Below are 22,398 nucleotides of genomic sequence, written 5' to 3' on the forward strand. Positions count from 1 at the left end.
CGCGCAATCTGGGCATTCAAGCGCTAGTCCGCTTTATTTGTGCCTTTGTTTTCACATTATTCCATTGGCCACGCCCCCTCTCCTCGAGGAGGAAGCCACGCCCAGTTTTCTCCCGCCCCGCCCCGAGCTTCCCACTCTCCTGTCCGTCTCGTGTTCTGCGTTCTGTTTTCTCCTCAAGGCCCCGCCTCTTCATCCCTTTCCCGGCGCGCGCGCCCGGGTTGCCTAGCAACCCCTGTGCTTCCCTCTCAACCGCAGCCATGTCGGAGGAAGAGGAGGCAGTGGCGGAGGCGGAGGAGATTATTCGGAGCCAGAGGATCTTCCTGAACCACTTGGACACCTACGGCGGCAGGAACATTGGGAGGGTGAGGGCCGGAGGCGGATAGTCGCGGAGCGTCCGTGGGTTGGCGCACAGGAGGAGCGAAGGCGGTGAGGGGATCACCCCGGTAGACAGGGCCGCCTCCCCCTCCAGGAGGCAAGCTGAGGCAACCGCTTCGGGCGTGCAGGACCCCCAGGGGTAGCAGGTTCTCGGCAGTTCCTGATGTAGCTCTTTATTCCCCACCCCCTTCCTTCATATATATCTTCACTCACCCCCTTCTTCCCTGGAAGGGCACCCTTTTGTGGTTTGCCTCAGGTGTCAAAATGTCTTGGGGCCGGCCCTGCCAGTGGCCCACCTGGTCAATCCTGTTCTCGTAGTGGCCAACATAGGTGCCAACTCCCTGGGGCCCTGGGTGCTAGAGCACCCACAAAATTCCCCGGGGCCAGGCACCCACACATTTCGGTGCTTGCACACTGCATGCACCCACAGCCCCCAGGGCACCCATGGTTGTGGGGCCAAGTTGGCACTCAAACCAGATGCAAGCAGGAGTGCTCTCGCCACCTGTGGTTTCCAACAGCTGGTATTCATTCAGAGGCATTGGGGATTGTACTCCCAACTACACTGGGGGGGGGGGCAAGGTTGAGAAAGGCTGATCTAATGTGTGAAGAAACCATTTTTTATCTTTTAATACTTCCTCCCCTCCACACACACAAAAAGAACCTGTGTGTGTTTTCCAACTGCTTTTGGGGAGGTAAGAAAAAGTGAACGTGAGGTGTATGCCTGGTCGTTTAAAATAAAACGCAACACACGTGAAACACGTTGGTTCGTAAAAGAAAGAGGGTGGGCAGATCCCATAGCCCACAGCTGAAGAACATGAAACCGTGTGTGCTGTTTTGTAGATGTGGGTGGTGCTGTGGTCTAAACCACTGAGCCTCTTGGGCTTGCCGATCCAGAAGGTTGGCGGTTTGAATCCGCACAATTATTGGCTTTGTCATGCTGGCCACATGACCTGGAAGCTATACGCCGTCCGGGACCCAGGTGGCGCTGTGGGTTAAACCACTGAGCCTAGGGCTTGCTGATCAGAAGGTCGGCGGTTCGAATCCCTGTGACGGGGTGAGTTCCCGTTGCTTGGTCCCAGCTCCTGCCAACCTAGCAGTTCGAAAGCACGTCAAAATGCAAGTAGATAAATAGGGACCGCTACAGAGGGAAGGTAAACAGCGTTTCCGTGTGCTGCTCTGGTTCGCCAGAAGTGGCTTTGTCATGCTGGCCACATGACCTGGAAGCTATACGCCGGCTCTCTCGGCCAATAATGCGAGATGAGCGCGCAACCCCAGAGTCGGTCACGACTGGACCTAATGGTCAGGGGTCCCTTTACCCTTTTACCTTTAACCGTCCAGGAGTCCTTTACCTTTACCTTTTACCTTTTAGTCCTGTTAATGAAAGTATTGTCCAGCTGCACATGTTGAAGTTTCAAAATGTCTATCCTCAGAGTGACTTTAAAGATTATTTAAAATATATACATTTATTACATTTCTATCCCAGCCTTCATTCTTCTACAGAGCTTCTGGCAACTTTCATGATTCTTCTCCCTTCCCTAATTTTGCCCTCACAGCCATGTCCAAATGAGAACAATTATGAAACAGGAAACTGATTACCAAATCACTATGAATGGAATTCTCTCACACTATCTCACTGGTCATTTCTTGTATACTTCAAGTATCTAGCGAGCTGTACTGTTGGAGCCTCTCTGGAAGAAGTACCAGAGGAAGAGGAAGAGGAAGATGAAGGTAGATCAGCTGCTGAACTTTTACCTCCGAAACCAAAGGAAGGAATATACCAAGTAGTGGGAACTCTTTCACAGGAGACTAGTACAAAACCAGATTTTGCTGTGGAAGCATATGGAGTGAGTATTACACTTCTTTAATTTACTAAAATTGGGGATATAGGTAGGAATTGAAATCAATAAATCAAAAGAAGGTAGTATATTGTATAGCTATGTAAACATTTGATAACTATAATTCTGTAAAACATAAAAGCTACAGGTCTAGCTAAAGTTTGTTAGGGCTAAGCAATGAGACTTAAGGCAGTCATCATGACTGAGAGCCTGGCTTTGACATTTGCCATGTGAGAACAGCCTGAGTCTACCTTTTGAGAATTCCAAACATGGTTAAGACAGCAGTCAGATCACTAGAGTGAATTACAATCTCTCACACTGTAAAAGAAGAGCCCTCAGCCACCTTCAGCTATATCTATTGCTTAACCCTGCTTATCTCTCTCCTTTATTCACTGCTTAAGTTTACCCAGTCAGTGCAATATCCAAGTGCCAGCAGTCAGGGAAGTTAGATGGGATGAAATGGCAATGGGGATAAAAGCCACAATGATGTAATAAGAAATTGAATTTTTGACGGAATATATATACTGGAGGGAGTAAAAGCAGGCCGTATCTAATTATACTGTAAGGTCCCTTCAGGATCCTCCTGGAGTGAAAGGTAGTTCTAAACCAACCTAGCAGTTCGAAAGCATGCCAGTACAAGTAGATAAATAGGTACCGCTGCAGCGGGAAGGTAAACAGCGTTTCCGTGCGCTCTGGTTTCCATCATGTTCCGTTGTGCCAGAAGCGATTTAGTCTGTGGACAAATGCCAGCTCCCTTGGCTTGAAGCAAAACGAGCGCTGCACCCCATAGTTGCCTTTGACTGGATTTAACTGTCCAGGTCAGGGGTCCTTTACCTTTACCTTTTTAATAAATCAAATAAACAAAAATCCTCATCACCCCAACCCCAACTTTCACTCTTTTAAAATTGTTAGAGGATAAAAAATAGAGGATTTTCTTCTTTAAAAATGAAGGATTGATTGATAAAAGTTATTACTAAATAGAGGGAAATACAATAATTCCTTCTTATAGCTTTTGTTTGTTTTTAGACATCTGATCGAGAAGAGCTGCTAGCTCGCCTGTTAGAGTGTGACATTATTATTTATAACATCACTGAAGATGTAAAACAGATTGAGGAAGCAACCTGGGCAGCTACTGGTTAGTACAATTTGTTCTTTATCTGAAATGGGTATGGCACATTTATCAGCTTTGGGAAGTGAAGCAGTAGATCTAGTGTGCTTCAGCAGACTGAGTCTTCAAATTGGCACTACCTGAGTTTAAATCCCTCAGCCTTGGACTTACCAGGTGGTATTGGGGGAATCTCAGTTTCTTATCCTCTTGTTAGAAGAGCATAGTTTGACTTAGCTCACACATACAAATTTAATCATGCATGTTGGGTGGCTGTTCACCCAAATGACTGTGCTGGTTTAAATGGTGTGGTCAAGTTGAACAGGTGCACAATATCTGAATTTGAAATTAGATGATTTGCCTATTTCTGATGCAGTTTATGCCCATCTCTGTGGCCTAATCCAAAAGACTCTGCCTGGGATATACTGTGTATATCCCATCAACCAAGGTGTAGAGCCCTGGTAAACATGGGCAATTCCCATTGGATGGGAAATGGCTGTGTGTGGACCAATCTCAGACTTTCTGAAAACCATTCATTTAGATAGTGATCCACATGCTGAACCATCAAGCTGGATCAAAATTGTGTGTAAGACCTCCCATTCTGAGCCTCCTCCACTCACAGGCAGCCTTGCACCATCCGTGAAGCCATTTTCCCAACTTCAGATAGCTTCTGAAATATCTTTGGATGCATAACAATGGATTGCTGTCAGGGGTGAAAGTGAGAAGTCTTGATATGTGCATGCAACAGCATTGACCCTAATTTGGGGGAAGAAAACATTTTGCCTGCAGAACATTGTCATAAAATGTAAGAGGATTAAAAAAAACATTAAGTAACATATACACTATAATGTAATTACACAGCAATACAAGCGGAATCATCAAAGTTTGAGAAGCAGAAAGTGTTCATTCTGCTTTCAACAATAATGACCTGGGCAAGAAGCAAACCTCTTGATCCGGTGAGTGGTAGAAAAAGTCAAGGAACCTCTGACATTTATTGACCTCAGCAGGTAAACCTGCACTTGAATTATTTGCCTTCCATAAATTTTACTGACAGAATGTATGGTGCAGGCTCATTTCTCAAACTTGCCTAGCACAGTTCCATTTGAACTGCATTTCCATTTTTTTATAGTTTCTAGCACAAGAAGCAGGGATTAATTCTTACTATTCCATACAATGACTGTTCAATTAACTAATATTAGGAATGCAATTATTTACTTTAAAAAATCATTTTGCTTTGTCAAAATAAAAATTGAATGATATCAAAGGATAGAGTTTTAGAAATCTTTTTATTTCTGGTGTCTACTCCTCTCCACCCAGGAAGATCCAGAAATACCTTTCACTGAAGAAGACTATCGTCGAAGAAAACCCCATCCTAATTTTATAGAACACACTAATGCTGAAAAAACTATTACCAAACTTGGCAAAATCGTAAGTGTTAATGGAAAATAAATTCTATATGGTTTCTAGAAAGAAAGATGGAGAGTGTATCTACGCTACAAAATTATATAAATTTTATGATGGATTATGAGACTTGGAGGGGGCACCAGCCAGTTTCTGAACACCACAATCCGAATTATCTCCATCTCTGCATAAGGAAAGGAGGCAAAACACCTAATCCTTGGCACCTAATCCTATGACCTGCAGTGTTAACAGTGGACTATTGCATGGTGGCCGAGCAGTTGTAACCTAGGTTTGTTGGCATCTGTCTGCCTTGAGAGACAATGGAGTATGCCCCAGGGATGAAGTGAAACTGCTGTGTTAGCACTGAAGTTACCTTCCTGGGGCGCAAGCCGTGTGTGGAGATCCTGGGCTGTCCAGATGTCAAGGTCCCCCACTCTCAGCCTTACTGATGTGGACCAAAGGAAAGCAGAGCAATATTTTGACACCAGCTTGGTTGCAGGAGTTGCTGGAAGGAGGCGTACAAGATGCCTTCCAATCACCTTAGTGACTCCATTCCAGATTTGTGTAGAGTTTACTCCTGACTTATGCTATTTGTCATCTTGAACTTGTTGTGGAAGGGCTGGGTATAAATGGTTTAAATAAATAAGAAAGTCAATAACTTCCCTTAACTTAGGTTTGTAAAATGTTTTTCATTTTTTAAAAAACAATAACTTTTATTCTTACCAACAGGCAAAAAGCAAATTTAATACGTATGTTGTTGCTTCCGGTGTTCAGTATGGAGCTGAAGAAAAACTTTTACACTACTTCTTTAAGGTAGATATATTTCAAGGTAATATATGATGAGAGTTAATATTGCAGGACTTGTCAAAAAGTGGATTTAATACATTCTTAAATCTGTGAGCATGCGGAAAGATGTCCTCTATTGGAATTAGATGCTAGACTAGATGGATGTTTGATTTGATCCAGCAAAATTGTTCTTATGCAGTAAAATGAAATGGCATTAGGTCTTTACAGGTTTAGCAGAGGATTTGCTTCTGGTTCAGAAAACCATGCACTGATATTAGAATTCCTTAAAATATAGCAGGGTGCAGATTTCCAGCTGCCTGGACACCAGTGTTGACCATATTGCATCTGGAAGAAAGAAAAGGAACTAGGAACTGTGGTTTGCCCCTCACAGAGCTACAGTTCCCAGCACTCATAACAAACCACAGTTCCCAGGATGCTGGGGTGAGGGAATGTGCTTTAAATGTATGGTGTGTATGCACCCACAGTGTTCTCCCCTCTGTGTAACAGATGGAGGAACAGCATAAGAACTGAAATGGTTGAGTTGTAGATATCAGCTTTTCCTGTTGCTGCTACTGGGTACATTAAGGCTGTTCTCCAGCTTATCAGTCACTAAAGAAGGCACAGCCAGCCCAGGAAGAAATAAAGGTAGACATGGAAATATGGGAAGAGATAAGAGGGAGAGGAGAATGTTGTGGCAAGCACTGTGTTCGAGCTGGGAAATTTAAGTGAGTTGCTGTATGGAATCTATGCTATTCTTATTGAGCATTTTTAATTTGCAATTCTTACTGTGTTCCTCTGTCAGCAAATCTTATGTAGACCACCACTATTATGTATGTTCCAATTCTTCTTATACAGGAATAGTCCCTATTTTGTCTTCCAAGGGGACTTTTGAGTTACGCCTTCTAAGAACGTCTTTAATCTGAGTTATTGGAATTGCCATTCTCAGATATTTGGGTGTTAAGAGTGCCCCAAGAGTGTCCTATTTTCTTCTTTGAAATATTGAGGGTGTGCTGCTATTCCTAGTTTATGAAGGAGGACTGCAATGGAGCACTTGGGAGACTTGCCCTGTGCCACACAATAACTCCATGGTAGAGGCAGAACTTGTACCCATGTCTCACAAGTTGACTTTCTGTGACCAAGTGTGGCATGGCCTAAATCTGCCTCCTGTAAAATATAAAATATGGCAGGTGTGGAAAAACACTATAAACAGCATCGGAATGAAGGAGCAATGAGTAGCCCTAAACAAGGCCAGGGCCCCAGCAGGAGCCATTACTGATTCCCTCCTTTAAAATATTCTGGCTTCAAGCACTACTGGGTACCTGAGTCTAGCTGCCATTGTAATTTTCTATAGTGCCCTTAAGTGACACTACACCACCAGAGGCACTGGGGGAATTATAATGGCAGCTAGACTCAAATAATTGGACTACTGCTACTTAGCAGAGCTTAGCAACTGAGGAAGAGGTCCTTCAGGGCCCCCTCAAACTGGGCTTAAGGAGATTTGCAAAATAATTTGTTCAGTGTTAATTAGCATATATGTGTTCTGCATCCTAAAAATGCAGTGAAATGTGTGGCCTGTTGTGTTGGTGAAGATGCATCAATGGTGACAGGTCACTGGAGCATGTGCTTTGTCATTAGGCATCAAGTTGAACTCTTTCACCTTCATTTGCATTTTCTTTTGCAAGTATATTAAAACTTGCAAAGCTGTAGAACTCAGATCCTATAAAACATGTTGTTAATTTGACTCCTCTAGCTGATGAGGTAGCAACTGGAGCGAGTGATTCCTCATTCGCATATACCCGGAAACTGCAATTAATCCAGAATGCGGCAGCTAGACTGGTGACTGGGAGTGGCCGCCGAGACCACATAACACCGGTCCTAAGAGACCTACATTGGCTCCCAGTACATTTCCGAGCACAATTCAAAGTGTTGGTGCTGACCTTTAAAGCCCTAAACGGCCTCGGTCCTGTATACCTGAAGGAGTGTCTCCACCCCCATCGTTTAGCCCAGACACTGAGATCCAGCGCCGAGGGCCTTCTGGCGGTTCCCTCACTGCGAGAAGCAAAGCTACAGGGAACCAGGCAGAGGGCCTTTTCGGTAGTGGCGCCCGCCCTGTGGAACGCCCTCCCATTGGAGGTCAAGGAGATAAACAACTACCTGACATTTATAAAACACCTAAAGGCAGCCCTATTTAGGGAAGTTTTTAATCTGTGATATTTTAATGTATTTTAATCTTTGTTGGAAGCCGCCCAGAGTGGTGGGGGAAACCCAGCCAGATGGGCGGGATATAAATAATAAATAATAATAATAAATACTAAAGTTACCAACTTGTGATACTCTGCAATTATTTTTTCAGTTATCTTGGCTTGGTGAGACTCCAGCAATACCAATTTTTGGTGATGGACGAAATGCTATTCCAACCATTCACATTGTTGACTTAGCAGCGTACGTATACTTCTTAGCCATGCTTCACTTCAGGGTTAGAATCATAGTATCGTAGAGTGGGAAGGGACACAAGGGTCCTCTGGTCCAACCCCCTGCAATGCAGGAATCTCAGCTTCCATCTTCTTCCTTAATGAAAATCAGTGTTACCCAAACGTATGCCTGTCTGTTCAGGTTTCCAAGAAGGATGACTTTTAAATATTAATTTCATTTTTAGAGACATCCTAAAAAGGAATCATGCTTAATATTGTAAAATAAACTAAGACTTCATTTTCCTTAGCAATAGGCAAACTTGCATAAATTGTATTATTACCTTTCTCATTTAATGTTTTTAATAATAAGTTCATGGAAGCTTCCATATATCTAAACAGTCCCTTGGCCCCTCTATTCAATATTGTCAACACTGACTGGCAATAACTTTCCAGGAGTTTTTCCCAGCCATACCTGGAGAAAATAGGTGTTGAATTGGGGACCTTTTGCATGAAAAAACATGTACACCATTGAACTATGGCTCTTCCATACACGTATAATACGGTAGTTGCAGTTAGTCACTATGGAGCAAGAGAAATTTCTTAAAAATGAGATAGAAGCCATTATTGTCATTTATTAAATTTGCATACCACCCTTCATCTGAAGATCTTGGGGTGGTTCACAGCATAAAAATACAAGATAGAAACACGGAATACATAATAAAAACAATACAATACCCCGCCTCCAGCTGCTATCTGACTACAACTACACCCACTGATTTGTGTTCCTTCAACATAATTTGTATTTTAAGTCTCCTGCCTTACATTTTAAGGAGGGCTTGGGGGAGTACCTTTGTACATTTGTGCTCCTTCCAAATCCCTTGCGGCAGAGTCCAACCAGATCCTCGGCAAAACTTCCATTTGAAAGGGTTGAGCCATCCTGATATTCCAGTTGCATGGGTATGTCTCAGCCGTGACATGTGAGGGACATCTTCATTTAATACCAGCTAGTTTAGACTGACTGGGTTGGATCCAAAATGCCCTTCTGCAAATTGCAGGAGTCATTCCGTTCACAGAATGGACTTAGGTCCAGGGGAGGCTTCCAGAAATTTAAGGGAAAGGCAACTTTTGCCAACTTTTTTCTCCTGTAGCCCCCTCCCATGCTAACCCTCTAGAGCAGATTTTTAGGGAGCTGCAGAAGGAAGGAGGCATCATCTAAACTTGTCTTCCCGAGTTTGAAGAATTATAGTACTTGTATTCTGTGTATTTATTCTACAGTGGGACCTTGACTTATGAATTTAATCCATTCCGAATGCACACTCGTAGGTCAAAAACTTCGTAAGTCGAGTTTCCCATAGGTTTACCATAGGAATGCATTGGAAATGGGGAAAAATCGTAAGACGAGGAAACCGCATCTAAAAACTCATAAGTCGAGGAAACCGCATCTAGCCGTGAACAGGTTTTCTGTTCGGATGTCGAGAAAATCGTAAGTGCGCGACCACTTTTTCCACTCATAAGTCAAAAACATCGGATGTTGAGGAGCTCGTAAGTCGAGGTCCCACTGTATATTAATGTTAAAGAGTGAGTGAAGTGACTGACAACTGTATATTTTGATTCCTCCCCTGCAGAGTGTTACAGAATATAGCAGATCATAGGCCAAGAACTCATTACCTTATTGCAGTGGACGAATCCATACAAACATTTAGTGAAATAGTGAAGGTAAAGCAGTTTAAGACTTTTGACTGTCATGTGTCTCTCTATTATACTTTCTTAAAGACTTAGAACCTCTGGAACAGATATTGAGGACTGCAGTCCTAAATCAGAGGCAGGAAACCTTTTCCAGACTGAAAGCCACATGCCCTTATGACCAACCATCCAGGAACAACTGCTTGCCAGTTTGTGCCATATAATATGTATCGAAGGAAGAACAGTACTCACATCTACACTGCCTAATTGTCTCCTTAACCTAGGGCTGCGACATATTTAACAAATACAGCCCTAGTCCTTGATCAGTCTGTGTGCATAGGATTGAGTGGTGGGTCACATCCAGCCCCATTAAGGCTAATCTGCTGTGGATGCATAACAAAATTCAGCAGAGCCCTGAATTCCTGGGGATAAACACTGATCACTAGAATATGTGTAACACCTTCATTATGGTATGAATTACTCGATTAACTTAACGGTCTGCAATGAGCACCAAGCTTCCCAAGCTATGTTGAAATAATTCCTAAAAGCAGTTTTATATGAAAAATCATTATTTGCAGGTCAATATTTGTGGGCAGTGAATACCCCTTATACAAAACTGTCAGAGAAGGGCTGTTGGAGATTATTCTAAAAATGTTTCGTATTGGCCTTTGTAATACAAAGTTGACATGGAGAGCAATCTGAAAGGGAGGGGAAAGGAAAACTGAAGGTGGGTGAACAGTGTTTTCCTGTGGCAGTTTCATGCAGCAGAGTGAAAGGAGTGTCTGCATTTTTCCTCTTTCTATGGTTTGTTTATATTATTATTACTATTATTATTATTATTATTATTATTATTATTATTATTATTATTAACAGTTGTACCTTCCATTGATGACCTTGAAGCCCTGGTGTTAGAGAAGAACCACCTACAAACCGTTCTGCAGCCTCTCATAAGATGCATTCAAAGTTAGATTTCTGCTTAATGTGGACCTCTTTCTCCACCTACAGAAAAGGAACTACAATGGATCCTCTTGCCCCCTCAGGGCTACACCATTGCAGCATTGCTGAATAGGAAAAATATGTTAACTGCAAAGCAGGTGGCTCAGTCTACTATGACAGCTTCCAAAATTTGCAGCAATTTTGTGCAAAGGAATACGATGCGGTGTTGCAGGATAAGTTCTGAACAAATATTAATTTTTGGTGTACTGTGCTTTTTTTGTTGGCACCTGACTACTCGATAATTGGTTGTTATTGTTATGGCCTTATGGCTTAAAACAATTAATAAGCTATTTTTATTCTTATTCCTGTATGTGTGATATTTATTACTGCTGTGTTTAAAACTTACCCAGTATTTTTCTTTAACAGTGCATCAGCAGAAATGTTGGCCCAGGAAAAACACAGAAGGTTCCAAGAGAAAATGCTTTCCTAAACAAAGATTTAACGGTATTTGTTTATTCTTCCAATATTTTCTGCCAGAGAAGATAACAGCATCCTTTAATGCTAATGGATTAAAGAACCCTGATATGACTTTTGTGGTGACTGCCTTGTACTGCTTTTCTTTTTTACGGGGAGGGGTTTACAGGACTGGGTCAGGATTGGGAGTCACAACAACTGCTAGTTTTATACTCATAAATAAGTATTCTGCCAAGCAGTTCAAAACTGAGATTTTCCATTTCTCTTAATGTATATTTTACTATTTTTAATTAGTTTTACAATTGTGGTGTTACACTTTATATTGTTTTCATCAATGCTCTGTTGAAAAGTCATTTGTAAATACTAATGATGAGTGCATCATTATAATAAATTATTGCACTTCCTTTAGCAAGAACAGTTGGATGAATTACTTGTGAACTTGCGAATGGAAGCTGTATATTTGAAGGAGAATTTCAACATTAAGTGGGTTGCTCAAGCAGGAATAGTGGAGCATATTGATCAAGTAGTGAAGGAATACAAGCAAAGTCGAGGCTTACTGGTAAATACATAATGTTTTATGTTATTTTATAATCCATAGGTGGTGCAATATATGCTTTTACAAGTGGAAACGTGAACTTTCCCAGGAAACCATAGTATTTATTTTTTAGAGGGACGTGGGTGGCACTGCGGTCTAAGCCACCAAGCCTCTTGGGCTTGCCAGTTGTTAGGTTGGCAGCTTGAATCTGTGTGACGGGGTGAGCTCCCCGTTGCTTTGTCCCAGTTCCTGCCAACCTAGCAGTTTGAAAGCATGCCAGCTTGAGTGGATAAATAGGTACTACTGTGGCGGGAAGTTAAACGTTTCTGTGCACTCTGGCAATCGTCATGACCCAGAAAAGCCATCTGTGGACAAATACTGGCTTCCTTGGCCTGAAAGCGGATATGAGTGCCACACCCCTACCCTAGTCAAATTCTACTGGACTTAACCATCCAGGGTTCCTTTACCTTTACCTTTAATATTTATTTATATATTGTAAGATGTTGCTAGCAGGGAGTAAGTTTCATTGGACTCAGTAGGGCTTACTGAGCAGAGTGGCTATTTCCTTTCATTAAAATCGGGAGGGGGGGCGGAGAGATACTTTGTGCCAGGTCTTAGGCTAATGTAGTGCTGTTGATGGAAGGGAGGGTGGTTGTAGTCTAGGAGAATAAGGTACAATTTAGTGTCCTCTTTCCCTGCGCTTTAACCATTCCACTGCCATATCTCTGCTTGTGACACCAGCATTGTTTTCCATTAACAGTTCCACTGGCATATTTGTTGTGGTGGCACTATATATTCCGTTTCACCAGCTGGCCATATTTGAGTATAGGGTTGTACCCTTTGCCATTCGTTTTACTTCTGGCCACAGGATGCAAAGACTAGCTATTTTAATAAACACATTTCCATGTCTTTCAGCCCGTCAAGATTTGTATTCTTGGCCCTCCTGGGGTAGGAAAAACTTCCATTGCAGAAGAACTGTGTAAACATTACAAGGTGCACCATATTAAAATAAAGGACGTAATTGCTAAAGCCATAGAAAATTTGGTAAGCAGGTCACTGTTTCATTGTTTTGGAAATAAACTGAAAAGTTGTTAGGAAAATGTGGGCAGGAGACATAATTACCATTGGATGCAGTTAAAAATAAGTTGTTTACGGTTCATTATATAGCTCCAGACTGTGCATTTTATCTTTCTCGTTCTGATGCTTGCTATAATCTATTCCTCCAGCAAACGACTCATGGTATTCTGCTGCACTATTTCAGTAGAAATATTAGAATATTTACAGACCTATTGTCAAATAATGAACTTCACTATAGTGCCGCTCTTAGCCTTATCAATACAAGGATCGTAGATTTAAGATAATATATTGATCCAATTTCAGATACCTTATAGACAATTATGAACCTGGTCCACCAAAAGTTAACTTAGTTGTGCTGAAACAGGCTTCATTTTGACTTGATTCTGTCATCAATTTCCAACTTAGGCTTAAACCCTTTGCACACTTACCTGAGAGTAGTTGAATTTAGTGAGATGTGCTTTTGAGTATAATATATGGATGATGGTGCTGTTATTGAACTGGGAAACTCCTCCTTTCTGCCTTGCCCCCTAGCACAAATCAAAGAAAAAAAGTTTGGGACGTTGTGGACCCACTTGCAGTGACCCCACCCCAAGGAGTGAAAGCCTAGTTTAAAAACAACTGTACTGATTACAGATGTAGCTAGCAGAAAGCAAACAGTGAGGTAGATGAGGAAGAAGAAGTTGGCGAGGATGAAGAAGAAGGTGAAGAAGAAGATGGCAATGAGGACGATGAGGCTGAGGGACCCACAGCGAAACAGGCAGCTGAGGATGATGACGGCGATCCCAAAAAGCAGAAAACCGATGAAGACGATTAGGAGACAATTTTTTAAAAACACATTTTTCAAAAAACTTAGAAGGATTTTTTTTAAGGCCAGCATGACCAGTTCACCTTTGAAGCTCCTGTTGCCAAATGTCTCCCTCCTCTTCCTCCCCCCTCCCCCTTTTTGCTGTGGTCACTTGTTATCAAGTAGAGCGGGGGGCAACCCTTCTCCCAATTCTGAGTGGAATGAAAGTGGGGAAAGGTCTCCACCTTCTTTACCCATTATGCCACTTGGGGATGGGGTGGGGGCGCAGAGAAGTTAAGGTCCTGCCCCCCACTGTGCCTCTTTTCCTCCCCCATGAAAAACTTCAAGGCCCAGCTTGCATTCTTAAAAGTAACTTTAAAAGATAATTTGTATTTTTAATTTGCAGTTTTTTATTTTTGTATATATTGTGACGAGGCCAACCAATTTTATTACGATCTCCATAATGAAGCTTTGAAGTGTGGTGGGTTTTTTTTAAAAAAAATCTCTTTCTCTCCCTCTGTTCCTCAAAAACAAAACAAAAAAGCAAAAAGCAAAAATTGAAATATTTCTTGACTTGTGGTGTGACCATGTCAAAAACATTTATCTCAAAAGGAGAGGGGGGGGAACACAACCTTGTAAAAATGAAAAATAGAAAGTGCAAAGAAGTCCAGTCTTTATTCTGAGCATTCCAGTAACTCTTTCTCTTTCTTTTCTGTGTATCTACTTCAGCTGTACCATAACTAGTGGGTTTGTATGAGATGGCAAGGTCAAAGATAAAAGGGCTTTTCTTTCATTTCTTTCTCTTTTTTTTGTTCTTCTGTCTACAAAGCTGCAATAAAAAATATATATTTTATTTTTTTGCCTGTTTGATGTATGTGTGAAAACAGTGTTGTCCAACAATAAACTGGAATTTTATTTTGCCGAGTTGTTCTAACAAAAAAACAACAACCTAAGAACTGAGTTAAGGCCAGAACAATGAGAAACTGAGAGAAACTAGCATTGACAGATTTGCCCATTCCTATTTTTGTTTACAATAAGTACTTAGATTAATTCATTAACTCAAATACATAACAGGGTATAGAAACCATAAGCTAAAAAACCAATGTCGTGCAATGGGATAGGAGGAAAGAGAAATCGAAGCTGAAGTTGCTTTAGAATAACTTTGGCAGGTTTGCGGTTCCATTCAGAGTGGCTCAGCTTAGTTGCTGTAATTTTCATGTAACTGAGGCAAAATTAGTCCAGAATTTGACTGGCATTTTCTTTCCTATTACATCCCTAGGAGAAAATTGTTGCTCCTAAAGAGATAGTAGAGCCTGAAGTGGTGGAAGAGGAGGAAGAAGAGGAGGAAGAGGCAGAAGAAGAAGGGGAGAACATAGAAGAAGCCCAGGAGTTATTAGATTCAGTTAAAGAAAACATGGAGCAAAATGCAGGTGAATCTTGTTTGCGATGAAAAGATAGTCTAGTTATTTGCATGCAGCTTATGTGAAATGCATGCGTGCCTTCTGAATCTTGTTAAACCTAGTCCATGAGATTTCCAGTGCAATATTCAGCATGAGATACAGTGTCCTGTTACTGAATTCGGGGAGAGGGGAGAAAAAAACAGGATGTCGCACCTTCCCAATTATAAAAGATTATGCAAATTTAATAATGAATGTTTCCCTGTAAATCTAGGTCGTCTGGATGATAGCTATGTGGTTAGGTTCATGAAAGAAAAGCTAATGTCTATGCCTTGTAAGAACCAAGGATATGTTTTGGATGGGTTTCCAAAGACCTACGACTTGGCAAAGGATCTTTTTAATCGTAAGTAAGAGTCCTCTACTGTATTTGTCATTACTGTACATTGCACTATGTAACAAGTGCTGGTGGCCACATTTACAATAAAGTAGTTTTTATCATAACTGGAATTATGCTGAAACAAGTGTGTTCATGATTATAACTTGAAATATCTATTCTCCATTGATGACCACTAGGGATTTAAGTTACTAGCAGCTCATATATCAGAGATACGAGGGTTAGGAAAATCCAGAAGATCAAGACAGACAACTGATTCTGCACTAAGGGCAACACTGGAAACACTGGAGAGTTGCAATTATGTTACATCTTTTATTGTTCGCCTTTGTTTCCCCGTTCTCTAGTGTCGTAGCTTGCAAGTGGATTTAGAAATCATGATATTTGAAAATATAATCAAAAAGTGCAACTCTGAGGTGGGGAGCGTAAACAATTTAAGACTATTTTGCTGTTCCCCCTCTCCTAAATTGATTATTTTGACTGTTTCTTATACTGTGCTGCTGTTTCCCGCTCTGAGATAAATTATGAAAAATAAATAAAAGATTATTCCTAGGGGCAGGAAGGGCGAGAACAAATAAGAGATCTGTGAGTACATTTTCCATCTCATTAAATTTTGGCAAAAACGGTCATCTCACAACTTACTGTATTCTTCCATGTATAAGCCTAGGTTTCACCCCTAAAAAATAATGTCAAAAATTAGGGGGTGTCTTATACACGGATATCTCTCCCCCCCATTCTTAAATCTGAGTCCCCAAAATAGGGGGCATCTTATACATGGGAGTGTCTTATAGACAGAAAAATATGGTACGTCCTACAATTTTTTTTGCCAAAATTTAAAGAAGCAGGAGAGTCAGTCATGGATCTCCCTCATCTTGTTCTGTTTTGCCTTCTGACAGAGATTCCCACCCCCACCCCCAAAATGTATTATAATGCATTGAGGGCACTATTGTGCTGTATATACACAAACCCTTGTTGGGAGAATCTGCAGAGCCTCCCTGAGGATCTTGGGTGGTTGAGTGTCTGCTTGTATGAGGAAAATCATAAAGCGCTTTATATCATCCAATATAAAGCGGATTGTGGTAGGGCTGCTAGGAAATTTAATATAGGGTTTGGGTCCTTGTATAGGCCACAGGCCATGCTGAGTAATGGGGGAGTGGGTATGCAAATATGGAAGTTTTAATTGGTTGAAGGGTCCCCCTTTTAAAGATCTTGCCCTCCATTTTGGAATCACTTTGCCTTGGCGTTTGAATCCCCTCCCACCCGCCCTTTTTTCTTGCAGGTTAGCACGACATTGCTATTGCCTTCGGGGCCGCCTGTATTCAGGGGCCAGTAGGAATTTTTCCAATTGGCTGATTGGCTTTGCCTCTTGGTTTTTCGCCTACTGCGTTAGCAAATTGTCACAACTTGTTAGGTTGGCGGTTAGGCTTTTGGTTGGTCAAGCGGTTGGTAGAGGGGTGTGGCATCCAGATGCCTACGCCCCCCACCGTTTGCTCCATATAGAAGTATTCCGTTAAAGGAATCTCGGGGCTTACGCTCTTGTCCTTACCATCCCGCCATTGGCGGGGATGGTGGGCCCAATTATAAGAGTAAGAGCCTTGGGGAACATTCTTGGGCAAAGAGAGGAGGGAATGTCTGGGCTCAGCCACCTCCTCTCCCAGGTATGTTCACTTGACTTCCCTTCAGGAAGTCGGAGCGGGTACTGTCCAAGCGGACAGTGGTGAGTCCTGTCCCATGGTGACAGCTGAAGTGAGTCCTGCCCCAAATGGGCAGATGAGGTGAGTCCTGTCCGAAGGGGACAGGTGATTGAGTCCTGTCCCAAGTGGACAGATGAGTTGAGTCCTGTCCTCAGTGGACAGATGGTGATAGTCCTTCTTAAGAAAGGACGAGTGGATAACCAAAAGCCTAAGCCAACACTCGGATTAATTGGTGTAATTAAATAAAGTTGTGGCCTAAATTAATTGCCAAAAACCAAACCATAATTCTGGTGTCAGTTGTGAGTTATTTCAGGTAAATTTCTGGTAAGCCTCGACACACAACAGATCAGACCTCATTTAAGATAAACATGGTAGCAAACTGGTTGAGAGATATCTCGAACTTGTGGAAATGCCATGGTTTGTGAAAATGCCATGAGCCTGCAGGGTAGGATGTGTTTGAGGCATGGTTAGAGAACATAAGAGAAGAGTCATATTTCTGCTGACTGATACTAGACATTTTTAGTAATCTTTAGTGTGCAAGTTTCTATTCATGACATCTTAATTGCATTTTTTTTAAAAGTTGAAGATGAGGAGGAAGAGGATGATCTAAAAGGCAAAATTCATCACTATGACAAAATAATAATTTCTGGTAAGTTTGCTTTGTTTTGCTTAAGGCCAAACTAGATGTGATGGTGGCAGTTCCAAGTATTTAAACCAAAATATGTCCTGGTTATATAAGAGGGTGGTTGAAAGTATCCCATTTTTAACAACAAAAGAAGGGACACCGATTGAAAGTACAGCCCCCTTTCTGCAGGTTTTCTACCTAACTTAACTAACTGTGTGGTATTCTCAGAAGATTAATTCTCATATATGTTTTCCTCCACAGACTATGTAATTTCCTTGAATGCTTCGGATGAATTCCTGAAGAATCGAATCATGAATCTCCCTGAATCTGTTGTCGCTGGAACTCATTATGCTCAGGACCGGTATTTGAGATCCCTGAATCTTTTCAGGGAGTTAAACACAGAAGATGAAACTGTTCTCAACTATTTTGATGAAATAGAAATACATCCACAGTATATTGGTATAGTTGAAAGTGCATTTAATTTCTTAATCTCCCTCCTCTTACAATAACCAATGCAATGATTTAACCTTTTGTATTAGTCTAGTATCATTCAGCCGTCATAGATGCCAAGAAATTTAAGCCAGGCCATGCATTTGTGTTGATTTTTGAAAATGCTATATGCCTTTAGGGGTTTTTTTAGACCAAACTTAACAGTGAAAGAGGGCAGAGAACTAGATGTGTCATAGTCAGTTTAATTAGACTTTTATATAATACCAGTTACAAGTGGAAGATCATTATTTGTTCCCCATTTCTTGAACCACTTTTCTAGACAGGTGAGAGTTTACAAGAGATAATTAAAGGAAGGATATATCATCCTCTATAGTCAGCCTGGAACCTCAGCTGTGTTGTGAGGTAATAAACTGAATCAGGCCCTCTACAAAATCCAGGATGTGTCTGTCTGGCAAGCATAAAACACCTGTAATGTGAAGCAAAGAGACTATACTTTTTGGCTAAGTAAATCACTTAGAGGTAGCTTTAGGCCATTTGGGAGCACTGTGATTTATATAACGTGCTGTCTGATGAATGGGCTTATGAGGTGAATGTGTGAGCTCCATATGAAGACAGTGTTTTTTGCCATGATAATCACCCATGCTTTCTCTTTCGGGTCTTACGACTATTATTTTTATTATTATTATCATGATTGTCATGATAGGGAGGTCCCCAAAAACTTCTCTAAACCACCTGCTGAGATTACTGGAGCAACAGGAGTCCACCTTTGAGAAACCAGCTTCAAGGAACTACCAAGAGACGAGAGGCACCATAGCTCTCTCTCTCTCTTCTGAAATCCCTCACTGATAAAGGGAGGGGGGAATCTCTGAAAAGGTAGCTTCAGTGAACCAAGAGGCCAAAGTACTGCAACTAATAATCAGGGCAATTTTCTGACAACTCACACTGAATTCTATAGGAGCAATATTTATTTGAGATAGTAAAAAGAGGACCAATTCAAAGATCCTCTAACCCAGGCATGTCAAACCTGCGGCCCTCCAGATGTTTTGGACTACAATTCCCATCTTCCCCAACCACTGGTCCTGCTAGCTAGGGATCATGGGAGTTGTAGGCCAAAACATCTGGAGGGCCGCAGGTTTGACATGCCTGCTCTAACCCAATGCAGAGGGGTTTTTTTGTTTTCAGATAAGTCAATAATTTTACCGGTAGTGCACACACCAAGATAATAAGAAAATAATAGTTCAGTTTAGGTTGGAATACTTTTTGCTCTTCAACCAATCTCAAGGTTTGTTGGAACTTTCCAGAAACTAATCAGGAGATGGACCCTTATGACAGGCTCATCCGCAAGATGTCTCTCATGGCTTAAGAATGCAGTGTGTCCCTGGGACTTCAGTACCCGCCTCAAGATAAGGACTGTAAATCCCAAGGTGCTAGCTGTTACTCAGGGTTCCAAACAGCCTCAATTTTCCAAAAAATGCCCAGCTTTGAATCATCACAACTCCAATTACTGTCATACAGTATTTAAGATAATAATGTAGGACAACGATTTTAACTAAATAAACTTGTGTCTGTGGTGTAACTAATAAGTTTCCTCATTTTCTCTCTCCATACTTGAAAGATGTATCAAAGTTTGAAGGTCTGGAGAACAGAGTTATAGCGAAAGAAATCATCAAAACTATTGGCGAGCCTCGAAATTATGGTTTGACAGATGAAGAGCTGGAAGAATTTGAGCGAAAACAAGCTGAAGAACGCCTTGCAAGAGAAGCTAAAGAAAAGGCTGATTTGGAACAAAAAGAAGCTGAGGAAAGGGCTCAGAAATTGGCAAACTGGGAAGAATGGGTAAATTAATCCCAGATACTAGATAAGTCTAACATAGAGAGATTCACACACACACACCCTCTGCCAAAAAATAACATGGCACACACAAATGGCTATTCACACATTGCAGGTGGGAAGAAAATAGGAGAGGGAGAGAATTCTTTACATGAGGCACTGGCCACTGCTTTTCTCATGTAACTTTACAGGCAAAGAGATACTGTAACAGTAATAGATTACTGAAAGATTTTAGATGGTTTTCTTCTGCATATCTAGTAAATATACTCAAGAGCAGCAATGGCAACACAATGAATGGGGTGCACCGGGATTGCATAACTATATTGATTGTTCCTATTTAAAGTTAGAGCAGAAGTTCATTTTGAGATGAATAGGTTTGGTCTAAATAGCAGCCTCATATCTACCCTGTTTCTCATAGGTATGTCTCCAATTCCTTCTTATGTACCCTTCTATTTTTGTTACAATTGATTACAGTGGTGCCTCGCAAAACTAATTTGTCCCGTGAGTCGCTTCGTATAGCGAAAAATTCGTTTTGCGAAGTGGCTCCCATAGGAACGCATTGAAGTGCGGTTTCCCATAGGGTGCCTTGCAAGACGAATAAAAAAAATCGTCTTGCGAGGCACCCTATGGGATGAAAAAAAAACGTCTTGTGAAGCGCACCATAGGAAACTTTGTCTTGCAAGTCTCCATTGAAATCGAAAAACGCATTCGTCTTGCGAAAAATTCATCTTGTGAGGCATTCGTCTAGCGAGGTACCACTGTATATGTAAGTCACACTGGGAATGGCTGAATAATGGGGTATAAAATTCTAAATTTCATGTGGCATTTCTGGAGCAAAAAAATTCAAACCCTGCCCCCCGGGCTTTAAAAGTTCTCAATATTGTGTCTACTTACCTCAGTCTGTGGTGTACACCATAGTACTTGGAATATATTTCCAAGTACTTAAAAATTTTAGATTAAGCTACTAATAAATAATAGTTGAATATGGGAAGGAACTATAGCTCAATGGTTGTGCATACCAAACATTTTACACACACAGCAAGTTCATATGCAGAAGTCCATGCAAACTGTGTGTCCCATCTCATCACACATGAGGATTGATTATACATTTATCTGTTGTTGTTTTTACGAAGAACACAGAATGCCACATATATGTGTGATTGCTACATGGAACAATCCGCTTACAGTTGGCATGGAATTTTCCACATGGAATGGCATTTGTGTAGAAAACATCACAGCAGACCTCAATCATTTGTTATTGTGTTAACATTCTCTTTGAGGCATGTGCAGTGTTAAATTTCAGAAATGTGTATTTAGATCTATTTAGAATTTAAGAACTAAGAACCAGTAATACAAAATGGAATGCATTTTATAAAGTCAAATTCCTGGACCTACATTTGTTTTGGGTTTTGTATTCTGTCTAAGCATAACCTAAATATATATTTATCTCTGCATTTTTTAAGAATAAACGTTTGGAGGAAGTGAAGCGGCAAGAACAAGAGCTTCTGGAAGCTCAGTCCATTCCGTTGAGAAACTACTTAATGAAGCATGTCATGCCAACACTTATGCAAGGCTTGAATCACTGCTGCATGGTCAGGCCAGATGACCCTGTTGACTTTCTGGTAAGGAAATGCATTTTCCCAGTATTTGTCTGTCTGTCTTTTTCAATTACAGTAAAAAAATGTACGTCCCATTTTTTATTACATACTTGTGAATTCTAGGCATGCTACATTGTTGTCATAAACCCAACAAAGATTTTTGTACTGTCCTGCCTTTATTCCATCAGTCACTGTGGGCAACCTACAGTTTCACCAGTAAGTATTTGAAGCCCAAATACTTGGATTTTGAAATTTGCTTCATTTGTTCAACTGTGAAAAATCAAACTGTGCGCTACAGTTGATTCCAAGTTGCTTCTTTTTGGCTCACCCTCCAAACAGTTTTCTTTGCCCCCAATAGCGCTGTCACATAGCCAAATCTAACTGGCTGCATAGTGTTGCAATATCATTCTAATTATGGGTTTTAGGCGAGGGGTACTACTTCTGGAGAGGAACATGTTGTAGTCCTGGGGTAGTTTGCTGATATTATTATTATTATATTATTATTATTTTATTATTATTATTATTATTATTATTATTATTATTATTATTATTATTTTGGTCCCCACTCTGGCGGATTGAGTGGGTGAGACCAATAATGAGTCCAGCGGTCAAGAAGCAGTGCACAGGAATGGAAAATGGTGAACAATCACACAATTTTGGAGGGTTTCAATAAATACAATGATGTTAGTATAAGCCACTATTCAGTGCTATATGTACAGAAACAAAGCTATATTACAGTATGAAAAATTTGTAACTTTTTTGTGTGAATTTTAAATCAACAGGCAGAATATCTCTTCAAGAATAATCCTGAATTTGACTAAGAAGTATACAACCTCATTGCACTATCAGGTGTAGTTACAGATTATTATGTATCCCCTTTATCACTGTAAAATAATACTGGAATAAAAAGTTCCATGATTGTTCAAGATACCTGTAATTTGTGGTTTGTTTCATATTATCCTCTTACCCTCAAAAGTGCTCTGACAACTGATAGCATAAGAAGCCACATGC

The 22,398-nt window shown here is 41.0% G+C and overlaps 1 protein-coding gene across 2 annotated transcripts; it reads left to right on the forward strand.

Annotated features, from left to right (window-relative positions):
- Positions 1-125: 125 nt before the first annotated feature.
- AK7 (adenylate kinase 7) lies at positions 126-22,313 on the forward strand. 2 transcript variants are annotated; one of them, XM_088673107.1, is made up of 19 exons: positions 126-362; positions 2,034-2,219; positions 3,237-3,345; positions 4,177-4,271; positions 4,633-4,743; positions 5,446-5,529; positions 7,856-7,944; positions 9,539-9,629; positions 10,959-11,036; positions 11,416-11,565; positions 12,457-12,585; positions 14,682-14,832; positions 15,074-15,202; positions 17,465-17,533; positions 17,771-17,968; positions 19,575-19,795; positions 21,253-21,411; positions 21,511-21,603; positions 22,170-22,313. In XM_088673107.1, the coding sequence occupies exons 1-19, from the start codon at positions 258-260 to the stop codon at positions 22,206-22,208; spliced, it is 2,286 nt and encodes a 761-aa protein (XP_088529233.1). In that variant the 5' UTR covers positions 126-257; the 3' UTR covers positions 22,209-22,313. The 2 variants fall into 2 exon arrangements, with proteins under 2 accessions (XP_088529233.1, XP_034962445.3); XM_035106554.3 differs by lacking the exon at positions 21,511-21,603.
- Positions 22,314-22,398: the final 85 nt, after the last annotated feature.

The sequence above is a fragment of the Zootoca vivipara genome, chromosome 1 (assembly GCF_965207765.1).
Source record: "Zootoca vivipara chromosome 1, rZooViv2.hap1.1, whole genome shotgun sequence".
NCBI lineage: Eukaryota > Metazoa > Chordata > Lepidosauria > Squamata > Lacertidae > Zootoca > Zootoca vivipara.

Coding starts and splice junctions, on each gene's coding strand:
- AK7 (XM_088673107.1), top strand. CDS start 258: ATGTCGGAGGAAGAGGAGGCAGTGGCGGAGGCGGAGGAGATTATTCGG. Junction 7,945..9,538: donor CACATTGTTGACTTAGCAGC/GTACGTATACTT, acceptor CCTCCCCTGCAG/AGTGTTACAGAATATAGCAG. Junction 17,534..17,770: donor TGACAAAATAATAATTTCTG/GTAAGTTTGCTT, acceptor TTTCCTCCACAG/ACTATGTAATTTCCTTGAAT.